This window comes from Pavona decussata, unplaced genomic scaffold (assembly GCF_977016875.1).
Source record: "Pavona decussata unplaced genomic scaffold, jaPavDecu1.1 SCAFFOLD_134, whole genome shotgun sequence".
In the NCBI taxonomy this organism is placed as follows: domain Eukaryota; kingdom Metazoa; phylum Cnidaria; class Anthozoa; order Scleractinia; family Agariciidae; genus Pavona; species Pavona decussata.
This window is the reverse complement of record NW_028145547.1, coordinates 1,002,214-1,027,379: the sequence shown is the minus strand read 5'-3', so window position 1 is coordinate 1,027,379 and position 25,166 is coordinate 1,002,214. Positions and strand designations below refer to the sequence as shown.

The window sequence follows — 25,166 nt, the reverse complement described above, 5'->3', positions numbered from 1 at the left end:
TGGTTAAAGAATGTTAGACATAATGGAATTTAATAAGGCTCTAAAAATCTCATGGATACTTAAATATCTTTCAAATGACTCTAAATCTAAATGCAAGCGCTTTTTTGATTTTCATTTGACTAAGGTGGCGGAAAGTTGGTTTTTCTCGGTAACTTGCCACCAAAAGATGCCCGAAATCTCAATATAAAAGATGCTTTCACCCAAGACTGACTTATTGAGTTGTGGGCGGACTTAAACTATAAGGATTCCTTTGCCTCCCCAGCTGATTTTAGTGCTGGCCATATTTAGAATAACTCGTTGATCAGAATTGCAGGCAAGAGTATCTTCTATAAACGTTGGGTTGATGCGGGGTTGCTGAAAATCAATGATCTGATGACAAGTGATTCAAGGCTTATAACCTTCAGCTCTTTTTATCCTCATCAATAAAAAATGTACTCGCCCTGAAAGGAGCCAAAAAAAAAATGGTTAAGGGACTGTGAACTTGAAAACGTGGAGAATTTGGACTGGGAGTCAATTTATCTACTGCCTAGGTCATGTACAGTTAGTACGAAACTAAGGAACTTCCAGTTCAAATTTCTCTATAGGAGAATCGCTACAAATTCATTTTTGTATAAAATTAAACTTTCGGAAACAAATCTCTGTCTCTTCCGTCAAACAGCACGGGAAACATTGCTTCATCTTTTCTAAGAGTGCCCGATCACACAGGCCTTTTGGAATAGTGTTGAACTATTTTTCGTCTCCGCTGATTTAATTCCAGCCTCACATATTTTAACGTTATGCCATTGTTTAGGTCTTAAAGGAGACAAAAACGCCTCTTTATTGAATCATTGTTTACTTCTTGGCAGATATTATATTTACTCCTGCAAATACAAGAACGTTAAACCATCGTTAATTCAATATCTTAATCAAGTTAGATGTAATTTTAAAATAGAAAAACATGTTTCTATTGTTACAGGAACACAAAACGCTTTCCAGCAAAAGTGGCACCAAATACTTCAGTCATTATAACTCCTTAATCTTTCCTTTAAACAACCCATAAAATAGACGATTATACTTGAATAATTTGAAGGTTCTCCTTTAATAATAAAAAAAACAATTAATAATAATAATAATAATAATAATAATAATAATAATAATTTTTTAAAAAATATGAAAATTCTTTATTAAAATATTCCACACAAATTGCTATTTACAAGTTAAAAGTATATAAAAAAGAGCTATTAAAAACCTATTCACATTTCATTTCGATTAAAAAAAGATATTTTTAAGCAACAATGTTTTTGCAAAGAAAAAGAAAAAAAAACAAATGTCATGAAGTTTTTAAAAAAAAATTAAATTCGGCATTTTAAAATCAGTTTCACTTGATAAAAAGAAAAAAAAAATAAACAATAATTATAATAATAATAATTAACCCTATATTTCTTGGCCCTTTAGTTTCTTTTTCCTTGATGTTCCACTTTTGGTGTAACTTTTTTTTCTTATTCTTATTAAGTAATAGCGTATCTGTTAGTGCTGTTTCTCTTAGTTTTGTCTTTATTAGTAGTGTAAAGTTTAGTAGAACTGTTTTGAAAAAGGTACATGTAAACTGTCGGATATTACCTAAAGTACTGTAATTCTTTGTAATTAATCTAACTAACTAGTTTCTAACATAGTCTTCTATTGGCATGTTAATATTGTATTGTATTGTAAGTATTGTAAATGTAAGGAAAGTATTGTATAATAAAATTATAAAAAAAATGATTTGAATCATCCGCTTGCTCCTTTCTTTGACAAAACCACAATCTGGGCAAACACTTGGACAAACAGTAAGCAATACCTTTGCATAAAACCTAAAATGTATCGCTTTTCCTCGCAAAACAAAGGCGAAGCAGTGAATCTCGCGGGGCAAAGCGTGCGTCACCTCGTACCCAGCCATGCAATAAAGTGACGCGAAAACAAAACAAAAAAAGAAAAAACGAAACAAAAAACAAAAAGGAAGAAAACCGAAAAGCCGAAACCTTGACTCGTCACCGTACCGGCACGGGTAATAGCCAGAGTGCCTCTCAAGCATTGAGCGCGAAACGGTAACTTGAAATATTAATATTGGTAATTGAACTGAGTGGAGTGCAATTTGGTCTGAAATCATACGCGTGATTTCAAAATCAAACGAGCGTGCAGCGCGAGTTTGATTTGAAATCACAAGTATGATTTCAGACCAAAATTGCACGACGCGAAGTTCAATTACCACTTAATTACATCCATTTTGAAATCACAGAGTATCATTGTCAATATTAATATTCTATTTGTGTTACTTCATTTCCATTTTGATGGGCTAAAGAAAGGATGCAATTTACAGGAATTTAGAGCAAAAAATGGTGCAATTTGGGAATAAATTGCACCATTTTTGACCAATCAGATTCCAAAGATCACCAGTGATTTCAAAATGGATGTAATTTAGCGGTTAACTAATGCCTCTCAGGTCAGTGATCAATGACTGTTTCTGATTTATTCGACCAATGCAAAGAGTTAATCATGTTAATGGCAACTATTTTGGTCTAAGTGTAAGTTACTCTACATGTGTCGATTTAAGACGTAATACATTAAAACTCGGTAAGATAAACAAAATATGAAAAAAGAAACACAAATGTTTGCTAACACGAATGTGTTCTTGCGTGGATGAAATTGGTTTATTTTTCTAAACCAAAACTGACTTACTGAAAAAAGTTATTTCATCCACAAATTTAGAGAAAAACTGCTGCTTCCAGCACTGCTATCACCAAAGTCGTGCCCAGAGCCGAAGTAAGCGCCACCATTTTCGGTGATGCCAATCCCATGATCCGCCATGTTGCAGCCATCACCTCCACCTCCAATCATCATCACAGATGCATCACTCGGCCACTGACACCAGAATGACAGGTAACTGCTGCTTTGAAGATTACTGCTGCAGTGCGCTAGGCCGAAACCCCATGCGGATGAATAACTTCCCCCAAAGTAGGAATAACAGGCACCACGACATGCGGCGCTGTTCCATGAACTGCTCCTAAAGTTCCCAAAACTTGCCATAAAGCTTCTGAAAGTTCTTCCACCAGTGCAGTTGCTAGTGTACAACAAGGCTGTGTTAGAGCTGTCATCACTGCGGGTTATTTTAATGTAACTGCCTCGGACGAGCCAGAATGCGGGTGATATCATGTCATAGTTGGTTGAAGGACTGGTAACGCTGCCGTAAGATGTTGTTCGGTCGTACCACCAACTGCCGCTGCTCATCCACTTTGTACCGTCATTATTCGAGAAGCGTGAGATTAAAGTCCAGCCACCATTAGACATGTCACAGTATACCTTACAACGCAAAAAGATAAATCATTGAGTGATTTAGCATGGAACAAATTTTACTTACAGTTAACGAATAAGGAATCAAAAGTTGCAATAATGTAGAGAAGTCTGGCGTCCAATTTCGGACTAAAGTCAGAGAGAAGTTTTCTTTAAATAACAAGAAGCTGTTTTCAGCTTATACTCGGGCCATATTTGACTGCGTGGTGCGTAAGCCTACAATCTTTTAGAAGTGATAACCTCCAGCATCGCTAATTCCCCCAAATAGATAGATACAGATACATAGTGAGGTAATAAGTAACCACCAGATAGAATTGCATTTCTTGCAGTCAGAATGAAATACAGGGGAAAACGACATTTGTCATACGAATGCTTTTTTATAATCTCCAGGCTTTAATCCTTACGTTTTCACCTTTCGTTTAGAGACAGAAACCATTTGTACGGTCCTGATATGTATGCGGACGCCGGATCAATGACGGCTCGTAATTTCCGGTATGATCTAGAGTAACGTTACGCATTACGCGTACGTTATCCTTGTACCTTTTTCAATGTTTCGCTGTTTATATTTTAAAATGAAATTCAGGGGAAAGTATTTGTTATTCACTTTTCATTTGAAGACAGAAACCGTTTCTACATTGATTGTTTTTCTATAGTAAACGTGAGACATCTTTATCTATCTTGGCACGCGGAGTCATAGACTGATTTAGTTGCCAAATTTTCGGTTAAACAAAACTAACCTTGAGAAACTAAAAAAAGCTAAGTCAATAAAAAACGATAAAAACCTTACGATTGTTTAAGTGCTAGTAATGAAAAGATGAAATATGAATGGTTGAAAAACTTGGAAAGTTTGCACAAACGACGCCATAAAGATAGACATATAAACAGATTAAGTTTCTTCGCGTCTGTTCATCGCATAAAGGTTGAGTCTTCGCCTTGGAAATAGAAAATGCCTCTCTAGGTAAGCGAATGCCGTTTCTGTTAAAGTTGATAAATTCTAGAGGAATAAGTCTTATTCTTAGTCATTTGTGTCTTGCATCTGCTACCCTGTATGTGACACGTCATGTGGTGAACTCGGCGCCTCACGGCGGGGATGCACAATCTGCGAGCCAGCGAGGCATGCGAGGCAGACGTGTGATGCACTCAGGTTAGCCTAAAAAGCACTCCGGTTAGCCGAAAGAGCGCTCCGGTTAATCTAAATAGCACTCAGGTTAGCTTAAATAGCTCCCCGGTTAGCTTAACGGTTAGCAGTTTATGTTGGTTCATGCCTCGCGCGTCTGCCTCGCATGCCTCGCATGCCTCGCATGCCTCGCATGCTTCGCTGGCTTGCGCATTGTATACACCCCTCACGGTCCGAGTACAAAGAACGCGACCAAAAACTTAACTCGTGCCACCCGAGTACAAAAAACGAGACCGAGAACAATAACTCGTGGCCCGAAGTCTTATCTTTCGGCCCATCGCGACCCCAAAAATAATAAAAAAAAGAATTTGATAATGCTACCGAAACCCTAACTCGCACCGCCTTACGGCCCGAGTAATAAATGCATTGATTAAGAATAACAAAATTTGGAGGAACTGAAGGTAATAATCTTTGTTCTTAGTCAGGTCGTTTCATTACATTTTTTCACGCTTTCAGCTATAGTTGCTGTAAGTTAAAGCTCATTTGATCTTAAGTGCCAGCCTCGCTTAGCTTCGCTTGTCATGTATCTAAACAACCGATACGACGTGAGCAATGACTTACTGAAATGAATAATGTCATAATCTTTTGTTTCAGTTTAGCGAAATCTATTAAAGGCAACAAAAGAAAAAGGATTACTAGAGCAAACAAAAATACAAAAGAAGAAAGTGCCCGTCACAAGCTGAGATCGGCGAGTTACAAATTAATCGACGTCACGGTAGCCACGGAGGCTGTGTTGTGTTCGGCGCTGATTATTTAAACGAAATCTAGGTCGCGGTTAAGGTGGACCGTGGCTGTTTATTGGAGCAGAAGGGGCACTTTATTATAGTCGTAGTAAAATCTTCAACCGATGTCTGCGATCTTTTTTTTTTTTTTTTTTTTTTTTTTTTTGTAGCTTTTGAAGCGACTTCAACCCCGGGAAAGCTCGTTGGAAGAAAACTTAAATAGATACCATTGACCTTTTTGTTCAATTTAGAACTGAAGATGAAAGTTTGTGGAAAACTATTAAAGAATCTGGCTAGTGAGACCTTTACTTGATTTTCATGGCATGATATCTAGTTCTTTGGAAATTAGCCTCATGTGTAACGATGGGGTTAAATTCTTCTAATTTGACCGATGTACGGACTCCCATTTCTTTCGGGTACTTCGACTGAGACAGGCTCACTCCCAAATTAATAATAATAATAATAATAATAATAATAATAATAATAATAATAATAATAATAATAATAATAATAATAATAACAATAACAATAACAATAACAATAACATAACAATAACAATAACAATAACAATAACAATAACAATAACAATAATAATAATAATAATAATAACAATAATAATAATAATAATAATAATAATAAAAGCCGGCTAAGACATATTTTCTATATTCGCGCAAGAAGTTTAAGAAACAATGAGACAGATGGCCCTGCTGTCCCAATTGTAATTCTTTATGACAAGTGCACTGGAGTAAATACATTACTTCATTCAGGAAGTAATTGGGATAGCAACTCATTCCTGTGCATTGACCAATAAAACCTGTCTTAAATGATCAGCACAGAGTAGTATTTTGGCAGGATTCATGGTATATCAAGTTAAGTTCTCGAAATGAATGTTCAGTAAAACGCGCTTGCAACCAAACGAACAATCTCGAGAATTTATTTTTGGTGTACGAATGAATGCCTTCAAGTATCAGTTATTACACCTCTCAAATCGTCATTGCTAATTTAAAATCACAGAGCTTTTAAAATATAAATGTATATCCTTAATAATCCTGAACTTATAAATAACTACATGATAGTACTTTTAGTCCTTGATCAACATTAACATTGAAAATGTTTTAAAGAAACAGATAGAATGTCATAACAACTAACCTGAAACGAATAACCATTGACTTTCAAAGAGTATGTTCCGCTTGAGGTATAGCCGCCTTGCAAAAGATTTTTACATGATATTGGTACGACACCTTAACAAGAAAAAGAAACAAGGAAAGACTCAGGCTTTGCAAAAAGTATAGAAATAATCGGCCTAAAATACAGAAAAAAGAATTTTTAGGCCGAAAAAACGGTTGAAAATCAGCGAGATGAAAATAGTGAAATCTAAACTAACGTCCAAACAGAGAAATTGTTTTCTGGAAATTATCCTTGATTTCTGATTGGATAGTCGGTTTTCGCGAAGGTATGGGAATAAATTACAGTGCCTCTCACTCTTAAACGCTTTTCGATGTTAATCGCCCAGGGTTTTTCTGCAGGGTCTCCTGTTTTCCTCTCTCCACAAAATCCAACATTTCCAAATTCATATTTGACTTAGAATGAGAGGTGATGAGAGGTGAAAGGTAATCTCAGCTTCTTTTCCATTAAGAAAATCACTTGAAAACTTCCACCTAATTATAAACAAGGGTAACTCTCCTCTACTAAATGGGTCACCTATGATTTATTTTGAAAGAGAACTATTAACTAAATTACATTTAATTATAAAACTTGAGCAATTCTTAAAAGTTAAAATGCATAAAACTAATCAGAAATATTTATGTTATGAGTTAAACAAAATACTAACAATTTGAACGATTTCACAAACTGAGATCACATTTCCGAATGCGGTTTTTAGAACTACACAATGTGTAATGTGGGTAGAGTTTTGACTTGCCAACAGCTTATTCCACAATTAAAATGGCAAATTTGCGGGAGAATAGTTTGTGTTTGACCTTAAACATCATAACAGCGCGCGCAATATCCTTAACTCTTCTATTTAACTCCTTAAAAATTTAGGTCAGCGAGGTATAAAACCCCTCACGGATTATTTATGGTGCTATACTACAACGTACCTTCACATCGATGCCCGATAAAAACGCCTGGACAAACACAGCTAAAATTGTACACGCCATCTATACAGGTTCCTCCATTTAGACAAGGATTTGATATGCATTCATCCGTATCTGTCAAAAAGAATTTGGAGACGGCATACGATGTTACTCTGAAGCTGTCTTGAAGGAGGTTTTACATACTTTATGCTCACATCACATGCGCATGCATCCCTGACCTCTACAGGGTTTTTTTTTTTAATTTAAAAAAATTTCAATTAGATTGGCGCAATATGGAAGACAATATCCAACATAGAAATTCCAAATTAACTGCAAAGCAGCAAATTTTACATGAAAAACCTGAAAATTTTTGTCAAGAAACCGATCAAAATTTGGCTAATGTGGAAAACGACTAAACGCGTCCTAGGATATAATGAAAAGCTACCGAAAGCCTTATTCCCCGCAATAAACGCGGCTATAGATATTGCTAAGAAATTTACAATAAGAAGGGGTGCATCCCCTCTTTACGCCCGGGACTTCAGTCACCCCTGAAAACTGAGTTGACATCTTGTGTCAAAGGTAAACATCTCCATCTACGTTATGATTAAAAGCATTTTGCTGTACATACGTTGGCACTGCTTGCCAAAATACGGTGAAGGGCATGCGCATGTGTAGTTATTGCTCCCATCAGTACAAGTGCCTCCATTCATACAGGGATTGCTGGAGCATTCGTCAAACTCTGAAAGGCAAAAAATAACCATAAGGTTAGATAATAAAAAAAAAATTATTCTTGGATTTCTTTTGACGGCACAATTAAATGTCTTCGATGCACAAAGAACCTGAGCTCAATTTGAACCTTCGCAACGGCTTTAATTTTAAGGCAACCAACACAAAACTTTGCGGCTTTTCCTCAGATGTATTTGGCAAAATATGTTTATAATGATTTGATAGTTCCTTTTAGTAAAAAAATTAGAGTTTACCCTCGCAACATTTACATTTCTGTCCCATTTTAACGTTGGTTTATCGGTTTCGATTACTTGTCATTTTGGATGGTTTTCTGAATTAAGAAACCACGTTTGCGGATGCGCGAGAAAATGGAAGAGATATCCACAACAAATACGGTCAGCATCCCATTTTGCGTACCTCAAATAAAATAGATATGGAAATGCTTTGTACCCTACAAGGGTCGTACTCACGCTTTCAATAGTCTTAAAATTACCATCAATCCATTGGTGAGGGTGGGGCACCTCTGACACAGAACTCAAACTTTAAAGCCCAGGCCAAATACAGGTAAAGAGAAATCAGAAAACTGAGTCGTAGATTTACCTTCACATGTCCTTCCTTTGTGTGTCCGAGGGCAGACGCAAGTAAATTTCCTTTTGCCGTTCACACAGGTGCCGCCATTCAAGCATGGATTGCTGCTGCATTCGTCATAATCTGAGCAAAAAGATATTTGGAAGTTGCTTTCAAAGGAAATTAATCGTTATTATGACATAAAAGAAAAAAAAAAAACAGAAAATCTGGGCTAATCAGTTTATTAGAAAGCCGGTCTTCATCCTCTTCCTCCTCCTCCTCCTCCTCCTCCTCCTCCTCCTCCTCCTCCTCCTCCTCCTCCTCCTCTTCCTCCCTTCCCTATCCGTCTCCACCGATTCAATAATAGAATCTGTCTTTTTTTTAAGAGTCTGTTTTACAGAATATATTTTGCTCTCAGTATAGTGGAAGATAATGTATCTAGTAGGACAGAAACTAATTTGTGACAACCTTTCGTGCATGTGTACTGATGACAGGCAGAACAATCCACGTCATTCCACATGTACCCATGCCCTGCCCCCAGGGTGTGTACGCAGTCCTCCCCTCTAAAGTCGTTTGGTTGGTTTTGAGCCCAGTAGCGAAATTTATCAGGACATCCATCCACCCAGCTGAATAATCCTTCTGTGGCAATGTCATTCAAACCGATCCACGCCTTGTCGCCATTGTGCCTGTGCTGGATATATACATTTTCTTCCTGGCTTTCAATAGCAGCTAGATTTGCACCCATGGCTCTGCAGGTTATACTTGCATTGGACCAAGTCTTGCATGTTTCGCTGGTGAAGTAACAGGAGCCATTGTAGAAACTCCAACCGGGTTCACAGACGTCTTTGGGAAATAAAACGATGAAAATTTCTGTCGTTACTGTAATGTTACCCTTAATTTCAAACTCCAATGTTACGGAAAAAGCTATTTGACGAAAGAGGGAAAAAGAACGACAACACGTTTGTGAAGATTCTGAGCACACCCATAATTGGCTTGCCATGCAAGCAGTAGCTTTGGTAGAATTAAGTTTGGCAAGGTGGGAATAAAATTTCACGTCTGCAATTATATATAAAAAATTCTCCATTAGAAAAAACATAGATTATAAGGGGAATTTTTTGAAGAAAAAGATCACAACTCAATAATGAGAGAAATTATATCGATTTGCAGTCAGACCAAACATTTTAGCGCTTTATAGTTATGGTTTACGCCCCACCTGGCAAAACTGCGTAAGACACTGACAGAGGGTCGTGTTGTTGCACAAATAATTCCTTCACACAAGCTCTAAAGCCCGTCTTGTTTATGTACTGCAAAGATACAAAGAATTCAATGCTTTAGAAATTAATAACATGCAAATACTACAGTGGAAATAAAATAAATACAGTGGAGCCCCGCCTTGCGACCACCTCGTCAATACGACTACCTCCTTATTAGGACCACTTGTTTGTGCCCCGAACGAATAAAAAGTCCAGTCATTTCCTTAGTTTTACAACCTCATTAATCCGACCACCCAGTTATTACGACCACATTTTTACGGCCCGAAAGTGGTCGCATTAAGGGGACTCCGCTGTACAACTAAACAGTAAGTCTACCTGTTCCTGAAGTTGCACAAAGCTGATCTCGCGTTTTCTTGGTCACTGAAGGATAACTATACTTCCCTATATAGGAAGCCAGTTCCTTCCAAGGCCTTTCTCGCCTCTATAATACCCTCACCCGTTCAAAAGGACACAGCAAGCTAGGAATAAGAACAAACCAACGATCTCCTCGCCTAACATGCTATTGACGATTACTCTACGTTGTATCTTCAAAAAAACAAGTGAAGCTAAGAGTGATTTAAAATGCTGCCGTTTGATATCACTCCCAGAAAGTTTTCATTTCCTAGATACATGTTGACAAAAAAGAAAAGTAATATCTTACCTCAACCCATGCTGAAATGGAGTTGTACAAAGGATTGAGTTTTCCTCCACTTGTTGAATGGTTTGCTGAGACCAAGACTTCTGGAGAGTCATTGTAATGCTTCTTAAACACGACATCCTAAATTAGAAAAAAAGGAGAGATTTCAACTGCTTGTGAACGACAGTTAAAACAAAACTTTGGCAAGTTTGGAACATTCCAAAAAAAAAATGAAATAAACAAGCGAACCAATTGTAATGAGGTTATTATAAAGTGGAGGATGGCACAAAAAAATGAAGAAAGGAAAGGGGAGATGAATGGTTAGATTACTGTTAAGAGTTGAGAATGCATGAGTGGGTAGGGGTGGCCACCGCTGGCCTAAAACGTGCGCGGGCTCTGGGAACGAGATAGGCGCGAATCATTCTCGTCCCCAGAGCCCCAACGTTTTTTGTTTTAATTGTTGAACGAGTGGCTCTGGGTCCATCCAAAAATTTTTTTTTTTTCATTGGCTGTCGAAAACCTGATGCGCTATAAGGTGAAAAATGCTACGCCTCTGCGCATTGGTCTTTACTTCCGGTGGGACACTTGAAATCGTGCTATATAAAGGAACAAATAATGTAAACAGTTTGTCGATAGACGAAAAGTACTTTCTGTTTAGCGCGCAGAATTAGCGATTTGGATAAAAGTTCATCAAAGGAGACGCCTGAAATATTTTCGGAAACTGGATGTTGAAATATTTTGCTAAGTGTTTCAATTCTTCCAACTGAATAAGCTAGTTTGCTTTCCATAAAAGCCAAGGTGATCATTGAGATCTCAGAGGATCGGAAGAACTGAACGAAGAGTATTACCATACTCTTTGTACTAGCACAAGTCAGGAGTGATGTAGCTCTCAATTTCGAAGGTAAGTGCATGCCTCTGACTCGGCTCTATTCCGTTGCCCAGAAACACGCTTACGGCCAAACAGACGCAACATTTCGATTGATAATATATGGAAGTACTGTACACAGTCGCACACAAGTAGTAAAATGCTGAGAAAAATTGAAATTTCCCTTGTTGGTGATAATAAAAGTTTTACCCCCCACCGCAATGACAGTTTGCAAATTTTACCCCCTCCCCCCCCCCCCCCCCCCATGGTTAGCCTGGTCGTTGAATTGTTGAGAAGGTCCTGGGCACAACGCTTGGTTACATTGTATTCAATACAACGCTACCAAAATATGTGCGGAAGTTGCTAGAGAAACAATTTAATAGAAGTTAGACGAAATTCAAGTAAGGGAACGTACCTTAGATCATCTCTTCAATGTCTCGATAATAACGATATTTCGTTATTGCTGGAGTCTATTCTTCAGTCGTCAAAAGGAGGTACACAGAAGGTCAACGCAGCTCGGGGTTTGAGAGCAGTACAGGAGCATTTGATGTATGGATGTGGATATATAGATTTTGAACGAGCCTACCATCTCTATTCGTCTTTTAGTCATTTTTGTTTTGCCCAGATAAACAGCCTTCAGAGATAAACTGCTTGATGGAATACACGGTTTGCCTCTCTATATCATTACTCAATCTATTACGTGCAAGATCTTTGTCGTTCTGAAGAATGGTAGCGATATGGAGAAGTATCTAGTCGATTTTACCAACTCTGTGATTGATGACAAGAATAATTGCTAAATACATTTAGTTGGTACCTTTTGTATGTCTTACAATTTTACCCCCCTCACTTTTCGTACAAGATAAAAAATTACTCCCCAAAGAAGAGCTCGTTTAAAAAAATTACCCCCCCCCCCCCCCGCTTCCCTCAAAATAAATTTGTTTTAAGCTCTTTATCTAAGTACATAACATTTTTTCACATTTTAGAGTTTCAAATGGACTAGCAAAGCCCCAATGGTAAGTCTCATATTTTTTCTAGTAGTGTGGGGAACTTCTCTGACCCTATGAAAGACTCAGAGCAAGTGTTTGGCCACTGTAAAGGATACTACCAAAATGCCTCTGTGGCAAATAGACCTGTTTGATTTAGTTTAACCTACCTGTAGCTGCTAATGTCACATAAGCATAAGCATGTTTTATTTTATTCTTTATCAGAACAGCAAAGGAAATTAATGGTGTTATTCAGTGGTAATCATTTCAGTTCGAAACATCTTAAGGAATCAAATGCTAAAAAGTATTAGAATCACCCTCATCACTGTGAGTAGGATTCTCTCCCCACCCACCTTTACCCTGTGGTTTCTGAGAGAGAGTAAAAATGACTGGGGTCCGTAAATTGGGTAACCAGAAACAAAACTATACTGCAGTTTGTTTGACCACTGAAACAAACTAATCATTTGCATCTGATCTTTAGGGATTTTTAAATAATAACAGTGTGCCACTGTTGATCTTTACTCACATTTTACAGATGTTACAAAGCTGGTAAGCTTTTTATCTGAGATAATAGATCTCAGAACAAGGAGATGTAAGACAAATTAAGATACCCGAGCCATTCACTGAATGGCAAAGGTTTGTCTTTGAACTAATATAGCAGCATTGTGAGTTCCATTTTCCCCCTTTCACATAAACAACACACAGATTTTTCGACATCAACAATCTGCCTCAGTTATGGAGCGTATTTTAAACATTACATTAATGACACAAGGTGCAAGTCCGATAATATTCCACAACAACTTAAGATAACAGCGGTGCAAAATGTATAAAATTTATACAACAGTGGCCCAACAGTGAAACATGTAGAAGAAACCACTAAAACATTTCTTGCCACGTTTCGTTTTTAAAAATTCAGTGAATAATTTAACCGATAAATGAGAAAAAAAAAAATTCGGCTTTTGAGTTCCACTTCTGAGTTATTTTTCCTGAATTCTTCGGAGATCTGGTTGACTTTTTTCCGAAGTCATTCGCATTACAAGGCGTAACAGATCAATACCGTAGTAAAAAGTACTAACCGGACGAGTGCAAACATACAACCACGACTGTATCCACGACGAAAAAGTTGTTAAATTATTTCAAAATAACGCGTGAAAGCCGTTAATCGAAGACGTAGGCTGTGGTTTTTCAGAGTAGCGGCGAGTAGGGTAGTTAAAATCTCTTTTAAATTGGCCATGAAAACACTCTCACAACGTTCTTTCGTTGTGTTGATCCTTCGACAAAATGTTTCCGGTTTCCTAATACTGAGCAAGCGCAATAGTAATTTATCACACTGAGCGTGCGCTACCGGATGTCGTGAAATTCCCGACATCCGGAAACGGCTGTTACCAGGGCCTACGATCCAACCGCTGACCAAAAGATCGTAGGCTCTGGGAACGAAGATGGGCGTGAATATGGGTGTGTGCATGCGCAAATGCAGCTGCGGCTGCAAGCATGAATGTATAGATTTACGTGGGTCACCTAAAAATGACGCTGCAGCCGCAAAAGAAAACCTGATTGGTTGTAAAGGTGGATTGAGAACGTAAAAAACACATGAGCAGAATAATGACTTACTTACCGCGTAGTTGAAATCTCGGGATGGCTTGTTCGAATTAGAGAAGTATATAGCCCCATGCTCTCTAAACAGAGGTCGATGAAGCTCTTCAAACGCTATCCAATTCTGCAAAGAAGCCATTGTTTGTTATCACGTTATTGTCATTTTATGGTGGCAACCGTCCAAGAGGTTAATGTTTACGGGTGAGGAAATAGCTAGGGTTATCCTCCTAAAAATACCCAGTGCAAGACTGTATAAACTGAAAGCAGCATATTTCAATTAGTTATAACACGGAAAATATGGATCAACATTAAGGACATGCCTCAAGAAAAACTTATAGATAACAACTGTTTTCCTTTCATGCAATTTTTCTCCGTACTATCGAGCAAAGTGATGTATATAGGGTGCGGTTTCTTACATAGCACGCTTCGGCTGAGTTTTGGTGCGATTTTCGAACTTAAGGAAATTATAAACAGTAACAACTAGGAGCTGTAACAACTAAAATCACTTACAACATGAATACTTTCGTGAACTCCGTCAAAGTTCTGTAATTCTCGGACGCAGATCTTAAAAGAATTTTTCGTGATATCTTCTAACCACACAGAAGATGCATCGTGCTTTACACCACGCCTTTCATGCTCCGCTGACACTAGAACTGTGGGCGTCGACTTAAACTTGCTCTGAAATCAAGAACAACAAAAACGGCCTAATTTTCAACGGCAATGTGAATGTGAAATTTATTTTACCTGAACCTAACTCAAATCTTGAAAGTCTCTGATTTGTGGCTAAAAATATGATTTAATTCACCGTACTTTTTCCCATTATGTCGTCTCTTTTTCAGTACTCTGACTAAGCTAGTGTAGAGGTTTGTGTTGCGACCACCGTAGCAGATCAAAATCTGTTGCAAATGCAAATTTGTTTCCTACCGAGGGAAGTGACATGGTACGACAGCTCGTTCCAGTCCACCAAGTCGGCATGTCCATTTCACCAGACACTCCCCCGTCAGGGGCCCCCTGGTAGGCAAGCCAGTCAACTGTGGCAAACGTTTCTCCATTTCTTTTCTCGTTTCTTCCAGCCTGTGTAACACAAACTGTAAAATTGTTTTCAAGGATTTCTTCAACCCAGGCAACCACTGCCTCATGAACATAGGTGGGATCTGAGAAGTTCACGTGATTGACAGAAACCTGTATGTGAACCGGTTTGTCAGGATAAAAGACGTAAGGAGCCAGTGGGACTTGTTCGCAAACTGCTTCAGCCCAAGTTGGATAGTGGCGGAGGCGATGGCGGCCCTTTTGGGATGGGAATCCTGGAAATAATTTAAAAACATTAACCAAATTCTATCTTATAATAGGACTACAATACTGTTGTCATAGGTATTGAGGGTCAAGCTTCCCTACTTTGCTTGGACTTAATGAGGCTTATGCGCCTCCAGATTGCTGTCAGATTCATTGATGTGAAACAGTTGATAATGATTCAAGTGAATACGGCAAATTCTGATAAAAATCTTCATATTACTTCATATCTTCATTTTGTTGTGATATAGCTGTCGTTTAAGGACGGTGTCTACTTTTGTTACTGCGCATACGTTCAGCGCATCTGGAGATAAAGCTTCAATTTGGAAAAAAATAATGCCATACACTGCTTTGTATTTTACGGCTCTTTAGAATAATTGTGACTCAATGATTTTTAAAAAATGCATGGCTACCCCCAATTTTCTTTTTGGATTCCAATAGCCCTTGCAAAGACCTGCTTTTCCCGCATAGCCATATTAAACAGCGCAAAAATACTTCGGTATTAGTAGGCACCGTCCTTAATACACTGTTTCACGCTTCTTTTATCGATTCTTGTTATGACATTCGTTAGAAGCTGTAGTTTATATAGTCGTTGATTTTCTTGTAACTGTCCATGCAACTGTTACTATCCACCTTTAATTGCTTGCAATTGATTAACCCTTTGCACAACCAGTGGCCATATATAGCCACCTAATTCTAGAGCTTTCTGTCGTTTACATGAAGAGGTTTTACTTTTTTCTGAAGATGTTTCAATTTCAACAGATCCAGTGATGACCATATGTTATATCAAAGTACATTTTATCCACCATCTCAGTAAAATGGGTTTGTCAGATTCTGTCGAAAAGGATGAACACAAAAAGCGTCTTTGCAAGCATTTTCATTTTTAAGTGAAATAAATCCCCCCACCCTGGTAACTAAAGGGTTACAATACCTCTATGAAAAGAGAGCGAAATCAGTGATGTTACCTGTACAATCACCCGGATGATAGACAGTAAAGTTTGCTCTCAGATGGCACATTTCTCGCTGGAATACACACACATTGTCATATGTGGTACCATTAGAGGAACACACAGGTTCTTCATACGACGGACAATTATCCACACATATGCACCGCGCGTCCCTGGAACCAAATGCCTCACAAACGGCAAAGTACTTACAGGAAACATTGATGCACGGATCAACATCTGTATAACATAAATCAAGAGCTAAATAATTTATTTTCATTTTCTTTTGCTTGTTTTATTTATTTATTTATTTATTTATTTATTTCTTTATTTCTTTATTTATTTATTTATTTATTTATGATAGAATCGATTATAGTCCGCATGGCCAGTCTGCATCATCAAATCATTGTCACTTTACGAGGGTTTAGATTACATCACTGAGCTTCATGCGAGCAAACATGGATTGTTGGACCATTATAATGTCACACTTCATCACAGTAAGTGATTGTGTAAGCCCCCGGCTGTAGCATGTACACAACAAAACTTGCAAATATTTTCCGCCTTAAATGTTTCAAGGGCACCCGACTAGAAAATGTAAATAAAACACTAGTCTTCGTATGTTGCGTTTTCTGACCTTTCAAACTGATATTTGTGCAGCTAAACACACTTTCATTCATTCGCCTCAGAGCTGATCTTTTAAGTAGCTCAAACTATTAGGGAACAGAAGCCCATCGCCGGAGTTTAAGAGCTAATTTTGGCTTTCCAAAAATCCTAGCTGACCCTATATTACACGCTAAACGATGTAAACGACGCTAAACTTTTATAGCAGAGAAAAAAGAAAATCAGAATTTCCATCAACAAAGGCCTTTTGAAGACCTACTTTACTGAAAAGAATCGTTGAGTGTCCCTGTTGTTTAATATCTGCAGTTGATCTACCCGCCTCGACTAGCTTCAGCTATTTGCGGCTAGGTATATAACCAGCTTGTAACTGTCTGTTTTAACTAGAAATACGTGACCCGCAAAACCTCGCGAAGCTGGGGCTGGGTGGAAAGCCCTCGGCTTTACTCGTATTGTAGCATCAAATGACGAGATTAAAAGGTTTCTGAACATAGCAACTATTTTGATGAGCATGGTCTTTTTGTAGTTCCACAGGCTAGTTTGCGGTTAAAAATCTATTTCTGACGCGATGAAATGTACAACTGGCGTGCTGTCGTGTTCGATGAATTTATTTCCTACGGAAACTTATTTTGCCGCGGCCACAAAACGTGTAATTTCTTCAATGCAATCTTTCACAAAAAAATGATTTCTGGAAGAAAGGGAAAAAATTCTGGAGAGATAGTTCTGTATCCAGTGAATATTGATGAACATTGCAGTTGAAATTTGATCCGGCACGCAAACTTTCCCGATGTATGCAAATTTTGCTCCAGACGACGCCAGACAGCCTGGCATCATTCATACTTTGTTTTTCACCGTTGCTAGGCAACATTGCGGACACCTTCAACTAAATATATAAACATACATACATACATACATACATATATATAGCTTGAGTAATAAGAAGTTGTACCAAACGATGCGCTCCCAGTAGAAGGATCCTAAGATACAGAGGCCTAACGGAAACTTTTAGTTAAATAGACGGGAAAAAAACGTATAGGCCAACTTCTGACTGGTCCAGATGGGTTTAATAAAAACGACGTTTCGGCCGTTCAGCCTTCTTCAAGTTAAAAATGGTTATTTACAAGATAAAAATTAAAAACGAATTAAAAGGGCTAGTGGAAGCTGCATATATACAAGAGTAGTATTCCCTAGATAACACGTGTAAGTCCGATTACGTAAGACAACAAAGCCTAATGACTAACTTAAGAAAAAGGTGACTGTTAACGCAAAAGTTAGTAAGGCTAGGGTTGCGTAATCGCAACTAAAATAATGAAGGTAAACAATAGAAAAGGATAAATATTAACTAACTAACAAGAATCATGATAATTAACAGTAGCTGTAATAGTCCAAATGTACATGCCATGGTGAATCAGTTGCTATAGTGGATTCTTTTGTTGGATTTAAATTCACGCCTTTTGTTTAGGCCATGCGGATACAAGGTGAAAAGCTGTGCCGTCCAATAAGCTTCCCTGGTGAGCAGCAATTGTTCTAAATGTAACGGGCTTCTAGAATTAATGATCTTATCAATAACAATAAACGTAATATCGGAAATACTATTCTCGGTACGATTCAAATGCATGGCAAGCTCACAGGTTTTCTTATTGGTAAGCATAGCTGATTTGTGATTACGGAATCTCATTTTAAAAGCGGTAGATGTGGAGGCGACATATTGGAGATTGCACTTGTTACAAGAGGCCAAATAAATCACGTTTTCGGAGGAGCAACCTACTTTCTGGGTTAAATGGTATTCCCGTACCGTGGCGAAACTCTTAAATTTAGGAGCCTCAATGAGAAAGTTTTTGCAAAGATCGCATTTCTTTCCACATTTGAAACAGCCATTTTCTAACTTGTCGCTGTTGGAATAATTAACTGGTTTACACTTTGAAGGCGCAAGAAGCTCTTTCAAATTTTTGGTGCGGCGGAAAGCGGGAAAAATAGACTTAGGTGTAAATATCTCCCTGAGGTGGGGCGAAGATTTGAGAATGCATGCACATACATATATATAAATATATTTTTCGCTCGAATTCGCGCGGCTTAGCTCCGCTCGGGCCGGCTCGGCCCGACAAATTTATTGACCTCGCTTCGCGAGGAATAAAGTGTTGTTGTTGCTGTTGTACATCAAGTAATACAAGTATGTGCATTTTTTCAAAGGTGTTCCCGTTTAGGCCGTAACAACTCGTTTACCTCCAATAACTGCGTAATCAACTGTGACCGGATCATGTTGGCTCTCAATTCCTGCCAAGTCTTTTATGCAGACGCGGACATAAGAAATTGTTGTTTCCTGTGATAAGAGCAGAAATGAACTCAAATAAGTAAAATGGCGATCAATGCTCTGAGTAATAACTTTCTTCAAGGTTTCAAGGTTGAAGACAATTGTATTTCATGAAACGTGGTACGTCTCGAGGGGAATAGCAGCCGGGTTTAACATGTAGTTTGAAAGTTGTGTATTTATGCGACAGTGGTTGATACCGAAGGCGCTTTTCCTATTCAAATCCACTTGTTAGTAAAAATGGTAACTTACCTCGATCCAGGTGTTAAGGACGTTGTTTTCCGGCTTAACTGAGTACACGTTCTTGCTATCGTATAGATGATTGACTGTTACCATGACAACAGGAGGTGCATAAAACTTCTCCGTAAAATTAAACACCTGTGACAAAAAAAATGCAAAGGCAAAAGGTCCAAGTGATCGGTGAGATGTAAGGGTGACAGCAAAGTTGATGACGTAAGTTAAAGGAAATCCTAAAATTTCCTTTACATTTAAAGGTTATACTTTAGGGTTTTTAGAACATTCGCGGTATTTTTACAGTTTTAGTGCCAGATATTTTTCATCTAAATTAATTTCAGATCATTGCAAAATAGTGTCCCATCGTGTCTTCAGAGCATTCTTTTGATAGCTCTAAACATTAGCGACCTAGTTGGGAAGGAATCAATTCCTTACCTTGATGATCTACTTTTTTATCATTGTTTAAAGTTTGTAATAGCAAACAGAAACTAAAAAGAAAATACCATTACCTTACAGAAAGCGAAGTTGTCCTGTTCCAGGGGAACCCCACCATTTTCAAACTGGAGTTTTCCTTGAAAAGTCAACTGAGCAATTCTCTGTGAAAAGGCCAACCAATCCTGAAGGAGAAAGTAAAAAAAAAATGATTAACATGGTACTAATAATTTCTTATTGTCAAATTTGTCAAATTCTTTCCTTTTGACCTTGTAGTTTAAGTGTTAAAAAAAGAACTAAGAAAAGGGCAGGGAGAAGAGTTCTTTCCTCAGTAGAGAATCGACTTCGACACTATATTTTGAGCTCCGCAATACTTACATAATACTAGCAATGCTTGCACTACTTACAATACTTGTAACGCTTACAATACTATCAATGCTGACACTAAACAATACTTACAATACCGTCATTACTTACAATACTGACAATATTCCCGATAATTTTTAAATTAATTGTTGTGACACTATTAATGTCACACTACAGTTACAACAATCACATCAAATAAATACGATACAGAACATTTATTAAGCGGAAAATTTAATTAAATTAGAGGACAAACAATAAAGAGGCATGGCTGAAAGTATCTTTTTTAACTTCGTGAGAGGCCAATCACAGGAGACAATTTGATACCTCCCATCACAAGAAGGAGGTTAGGAAAGTAAAAAACAAAATTATTTCAGGGTCCTTATCCTTCCTTTTACTAAATCAAATAAAATATCTTGCGATTAAGAATAAAGAGGTTCACTTGTTTATTTTTGAAAGAATGAGGCTTTAAGCCCAATATAATGGCTGGAGTAAGGTTACCTGGTTTTCTGTAACTGAAGGTATTTTTTTTTTGATCCAGATAGACTTATGTGCTTTGCTGAAAGATGTTAAATCAATCATCGTCTGATTCTGGGCCCCCCTTCCGCTCCATAAGAAAACTTAAAAAATAGATACTAATTATTATTTTAAGTGTAGCTTCAGCAACTACAGCAACAGCAATCCTTCTCAGAGTTATAAACTTATTCAATTGTTGTAGCAGAGGCTACAATAGTTTTGATGCCCAATGTTTTCCATCATCGGACTCTTTCGTGAATAAAAGCCAAAAAGGAAGTAGAACTCAAGGGTATTGGAAAAACTCTGAAGGATTATAAATTTAACTCAACTTTAAAATACCAATTAAATTGCAATGAAAAGTATATTTTGGCAATGGTTCAGTGACAATGGCTGTGTATAAAGAAGTCACGTGTGGATTGAGGTAGGCGTCACGCTCACGTTAGCATAAAGGAAAAGCTTACCACTTGCAGATTCTGATGTTTTCCATCAAATGTTTTCACTTCTCGGATACAGACTCGGAAATGATCTTCTCGTAATTCTTCTATCCACGTGTTCATGGCGTCCTGTGGTCTGGTGCTGCCAGCGTGATGTACAGTGGCAAGTACTTTGGGGACAGAAGGAAATCGCTGTGAAGCAAGAGATAGAAGATTTGTTAAGGGTTACAGAGAGCAGGGGAAGCTTTACTTAAACCTTTGACCTTTTTTAGGCAATACAAAATAACATCTTGTCACCAACAACATTTAGTTCCTTTTGTGTAGGACCGAGAAATCACAACTCTTCCCGATTCCCATCCTTTACTTCCCGACCCTCATATTCTAACAAGGAAGGTTTTAACTTCCATTGCTATGTGCAAAAAATTGCTCTTTTACATCCTTTCGATAATAAAGTAGAAATTATCTAAAGAATAAGAAGCACTTGAGTAGCTTTCAAAAGACTTTTTTTTCAAAATCATTGTGTCTTCCTGCTCTCCTTATCTTCCCAACCCCCGGCCCAACAGAAACGTGCAAACTCCCTCCCCTAACAGCTCCAAACAAAGACGAGCAAATCCGCACAGAAAGATAAGATGATTTATGAAAAAGACTCTTATCTGAATGCAGACTAATCTTCAATTTAATTAGAGTAAAAGCTGTTTATCAAGTCAACTAATACCTAAAACAATGATAATCCTTACTTTTCGGTATGCAAATTATAAATTCCATAACTGATCCAAGAATTGCCAGTTAGGTCAAGTATTGCTTAAGACAAGGGGTAAAATTCAAGAAACATTAAATCAAGCGAAAATTATATACAACTTTTTAGAAAATGTGAGGGCATATTTTGTGGAGACGCCAAAACAAAAAAGGTTCCCTGGAGAAAATGTCAAACCCAAAAGTTACAAGCCATGCTAATCTCAAAGTCTATGCAGGGCATTAGCTACTCGCCGTCATTAGTGTATCTGCCTACTCCGCCCGGGGATACCCTGCGGTGGATTGACGTTCTCTCCAGAGGTAGTAATAATACTACTGGTCACTTGGTGTTTAGGGGTTTGGCTCGGAGTAGGCAGTTGTCATCTTGAATGTGAGCCCTCAGGTCAAAGAATCCGTTTATATTTGATTCATACGAAATGAAATTTAAGATCCAAACTGGCGTGAGACACGACTGAATACCACTGCTTTTGGGTATTTGCCAAATACAACTTAAATGTGAGCTGGAATTGTTTTCTGTCTGTTTTTTCGGCTAAAGAGTCGAGACGTATTAATTAATTGGCAAAGCAACCCCCTTCATATTTTTGATCGATATAATTTACAAGTACTTATGGAACAGAGATGGAACAGGTAGTTAGGTATGATGTCACGCTTTCATTGTTAATGCCAAATTCTAGAAAAAAAAAAGCTCTCCAATTGAAATGCTACTTCCTTTGTGTTTAATTAAGTTTTTCTTCACTAACTTATCAAATGGGAGTCATACCTGTGCAAAGTCAACCCTTTCACACTGTGTTCCGCTGGTGAATGCATTGAAGGAGGCGGTTCCGTCAAGTGCTCCAGAAGGAGTTCCACGAAACGCAACCCAGTTCACAACAACAGATCCATTTGAACCAAGGCCTGATTCCAACACACAGACGCGGAAATTATTCTGCGTCACTTCGGCGGTCCACACTACTGCTGAATCATGTACCCTGGGGGGTTCATTTTCATGACTGATGGATGCAAGGACACGAATATTGCCCGAGCTGGAAAATACCTGAGGGTATTGCACGGTTTTGCAATGGAGCAAGTCAGGATATGACACAGTGAAGTTGACCTTTCCTTGCTGGAACGCAATTTGTCCTAACGAAAAATTATATGAGAAAATGTAGTTTAAAACAAAGATTCAAAAGAGAAAAGAAATGAACCTTCAGGATCAACGAATGACTTTAAATTTTCCTGTGACAGATCCAAACTGGCGTGATCGTTTGAGTATCGGAGCCAAACGCATGGTTCTAACATTTCAAGTTGTTCAGTTCAAGAACCGGACCTTCAAGGCTAAAACGAATTGCAATTAGTGGCAAGAGAATAATTGCACTGGTCTCACCTTCGGCCAAATAGGGAAAAGCGCACAATGTTAAGAGCGTAGCTAACAGCTGTACAGCTGGGAACACCCCCATTCTTGCAGAGGAGAAGCAAAACTGCAGAAACAAGGACTCCGACCTATGCGTTCTGGGTATCGAACACGCCACTGATGAAATCTCTCATCGAATTTGTACATAAAGGGTCCATGTCTTCAACTGACGAAAATTAATATTCTCATTCCTTCTTCCCGGGTAAAAGTTTGGGAGAACTTAGGAATTTAACAAGGCGGAAGTAACTAGGAAACAAAGCGACAAAGGTAAGATATATACAGTGTCGTAGGGTGATCAGTTTCGCAGAGGTCCGGAGAATATAGACTATGATCAATCAGTCACTGAGCTGATCAATCACCCAGTCAAATGACGTATCAAATTTATAGAAAGAAAAGCAGGTAGAATTGGGTCAAGGAATTGAATAACCTCTGGGAAATAACTTCACGTTTATGTTAAAAATAGCAAAGGAACAACCGCATGACATTGACATTTAACTGTTTATATTTAATCTACGGAGAAATGCCCTAAGCTAAGCAGTCTTAAATCGGATTTTCTATGATGGATTTTTGCCAGCTATTAACAGTGCGCAGATAAGCCAAAATTAATCGAAAGTTTTTGGTTTCATTTCAACTTGAAATGTTTTTTAAGCTAGTATAAACATAGCACAGTCAACCCTGTATTAAGCGGACCCCATAATAAGCGGACACCCTCTGCTAAGCGGACAGCAGCACAAGTCCATTATTTTTTCCCCACGTTTACTGTAGAAAATACCTGTATTCAACGGACCCCCGGTACAGGCCCGCAAATGATCCCCAGATTGGGCCGCAAATGATCCCCGATCATAAACATGTATGTTCCAGTTTATAGGTAAACTGTTCTGTTCTACTGTACTGCTATTATATATTTTTTAAGGATGTGAAATTTGCATGCAGATAGTTTAAATATAACGACTGGTGTTATTAAAAAGAAATGATTTCTATAAAGTTGAAATCCACTGTCTAAATTTGAGTCCATTCCATTCTATATATATGGTGAGGCGATCGAGGATCATTTGCTGTCCAATCTGGGGATCATTTCCCGTCCGGGGATCATTTGCGGTTCAATTTGGGGATCATTTCCGGTCCGGGGATCATTTGCGGGCCTGTACACCCCTCTATTAAGCGGATGCGGACACCTTAAACTTGTCTTTTATGGTCCTTTCTTTTGTTAATACAACTGGTAAATAGGCATGGGCAAAATAACGCTAACGTGAAATCAGCCTTGCTCATTTTTTATATTATTTGTTTTAAAATTTTTTGCTAATTAGATCCTTCACTACAGAATCCTGTACTTTTATTTTGTTTCGGTGGCCCTTGCAAAAATAGTTAGTTACTGGTTTCTACTCTTCATATGAGGCCGACCGGGCTGGCTCGGTTCCGAGATCGCGCCTCGCTACTCTTTTCTTTTCAAAAATTTCAATGTGTTCATATGAGAAGGCGGGCTAACCGGCGCAAAAACCGAGATCTCGGTAACTGAGCTAAAAAATTCCCACATGAACACTCCATCGCTGATACCGGCGACTGTCCGTGACGAAACATTTTCAACTGCTCATGGCGTGTAAGGTCGCTGACAAGTCGGAACGCGTATTTTGGGGGCCTTTTGGACATTTTTCATCATCAGAGGTATCACTCCCAGCTTCCTGCAGAACACAGTCTTCGCTTGCTTCCTAGCTGCTGACTCTCGATTCAGAGCCACTTCTTTCCGCCTTTGCCAGTGGATACACTGTCTATGGCTGCGGACAACCGAATGCGAGCTGACACTTTGTCAAGCTTTTTTTGCGTTTTGCATTTTTTTTTCCCGTTTATTTCTTTTCGGGTTCGGTTGTCAGGTTGTGACGTTCGATAAACAGGTTAAGGACAGAAACCCTTTGCTTTCTCAGCAGATCCTTAATTAATTACAGAGGAGTTTCTCCCACTCCACATCCTCATCGGTCAAGTTAC

The 25,166-nt window shown here is 38.3% G+C and overlaps 1 protein-coding gene across 1 annotated transcript; it reads right to left on the bottom strand.

The window, feature by feature from the left end:
* Positions 1-2,326: 2,326 nt before the first annotated feature.
* On the bottom strand, positions 2,327-23,754 carry LOC146467602 (uncharacterized). The gene is made up of 19 exons (XM_085125637.1): positions 23,160-23,754; positions 22,557-22,915; positions 21,071-21,235; positions 19,808-19,915; positions 19,317-19,442; positions 18,980-19,076; positions 16,160-16,378; positions 14,829-15,208; positions 14,415-14,582; positions 13,458-14,028; positions 12,092-12,096; positions 10,488-10,604; positions 9,787-9,877; positions 9,042-9,416; positions 8,607-8,717; positions 7,909-8,019; positions 7,305-7,415; positions 6,355-6,446; positions 2,327-3,315 (listed from the first exon to the last, which is right to left on the bottom strand). Exons 1-19 carry the CDS (start codon positions 23,230-23,232, stop codon positions 2,704-2,706), a joined length of 3,891 nt encoding a protein of 1,296 aa, XP_084981763.1. The 5' UTR covers positions 23,233-23,754; the 3' UTR covers positions 2,327-2,703.
* Positions 23,755-25,166: the final 1,412 nt, after the last annotated feature.

Coding starts and splice junctions, on each gene's coding strand:
- LOC146467602 (XM_085125637.1), bottom strand. CDS start 23,232: ATGGGGGTGTTCCCAGCTGTACAGCTGTTAGCTACGCTCTTAACATTG. Junction 16,379..18,979: donor TGATTACGCAGTTATTGGAG/GTAAACGAGTTG, acceptor TATGTTATACAG/ATGTTGATCCGTGCATCAAT. Junction 3,316..6,354: donor TCAATGGTTATTCGTTTCAG/GTTAGTTGTTAT, acceptor TTGCGTTGTAAG/GTATACTGTGACATGTCTAA.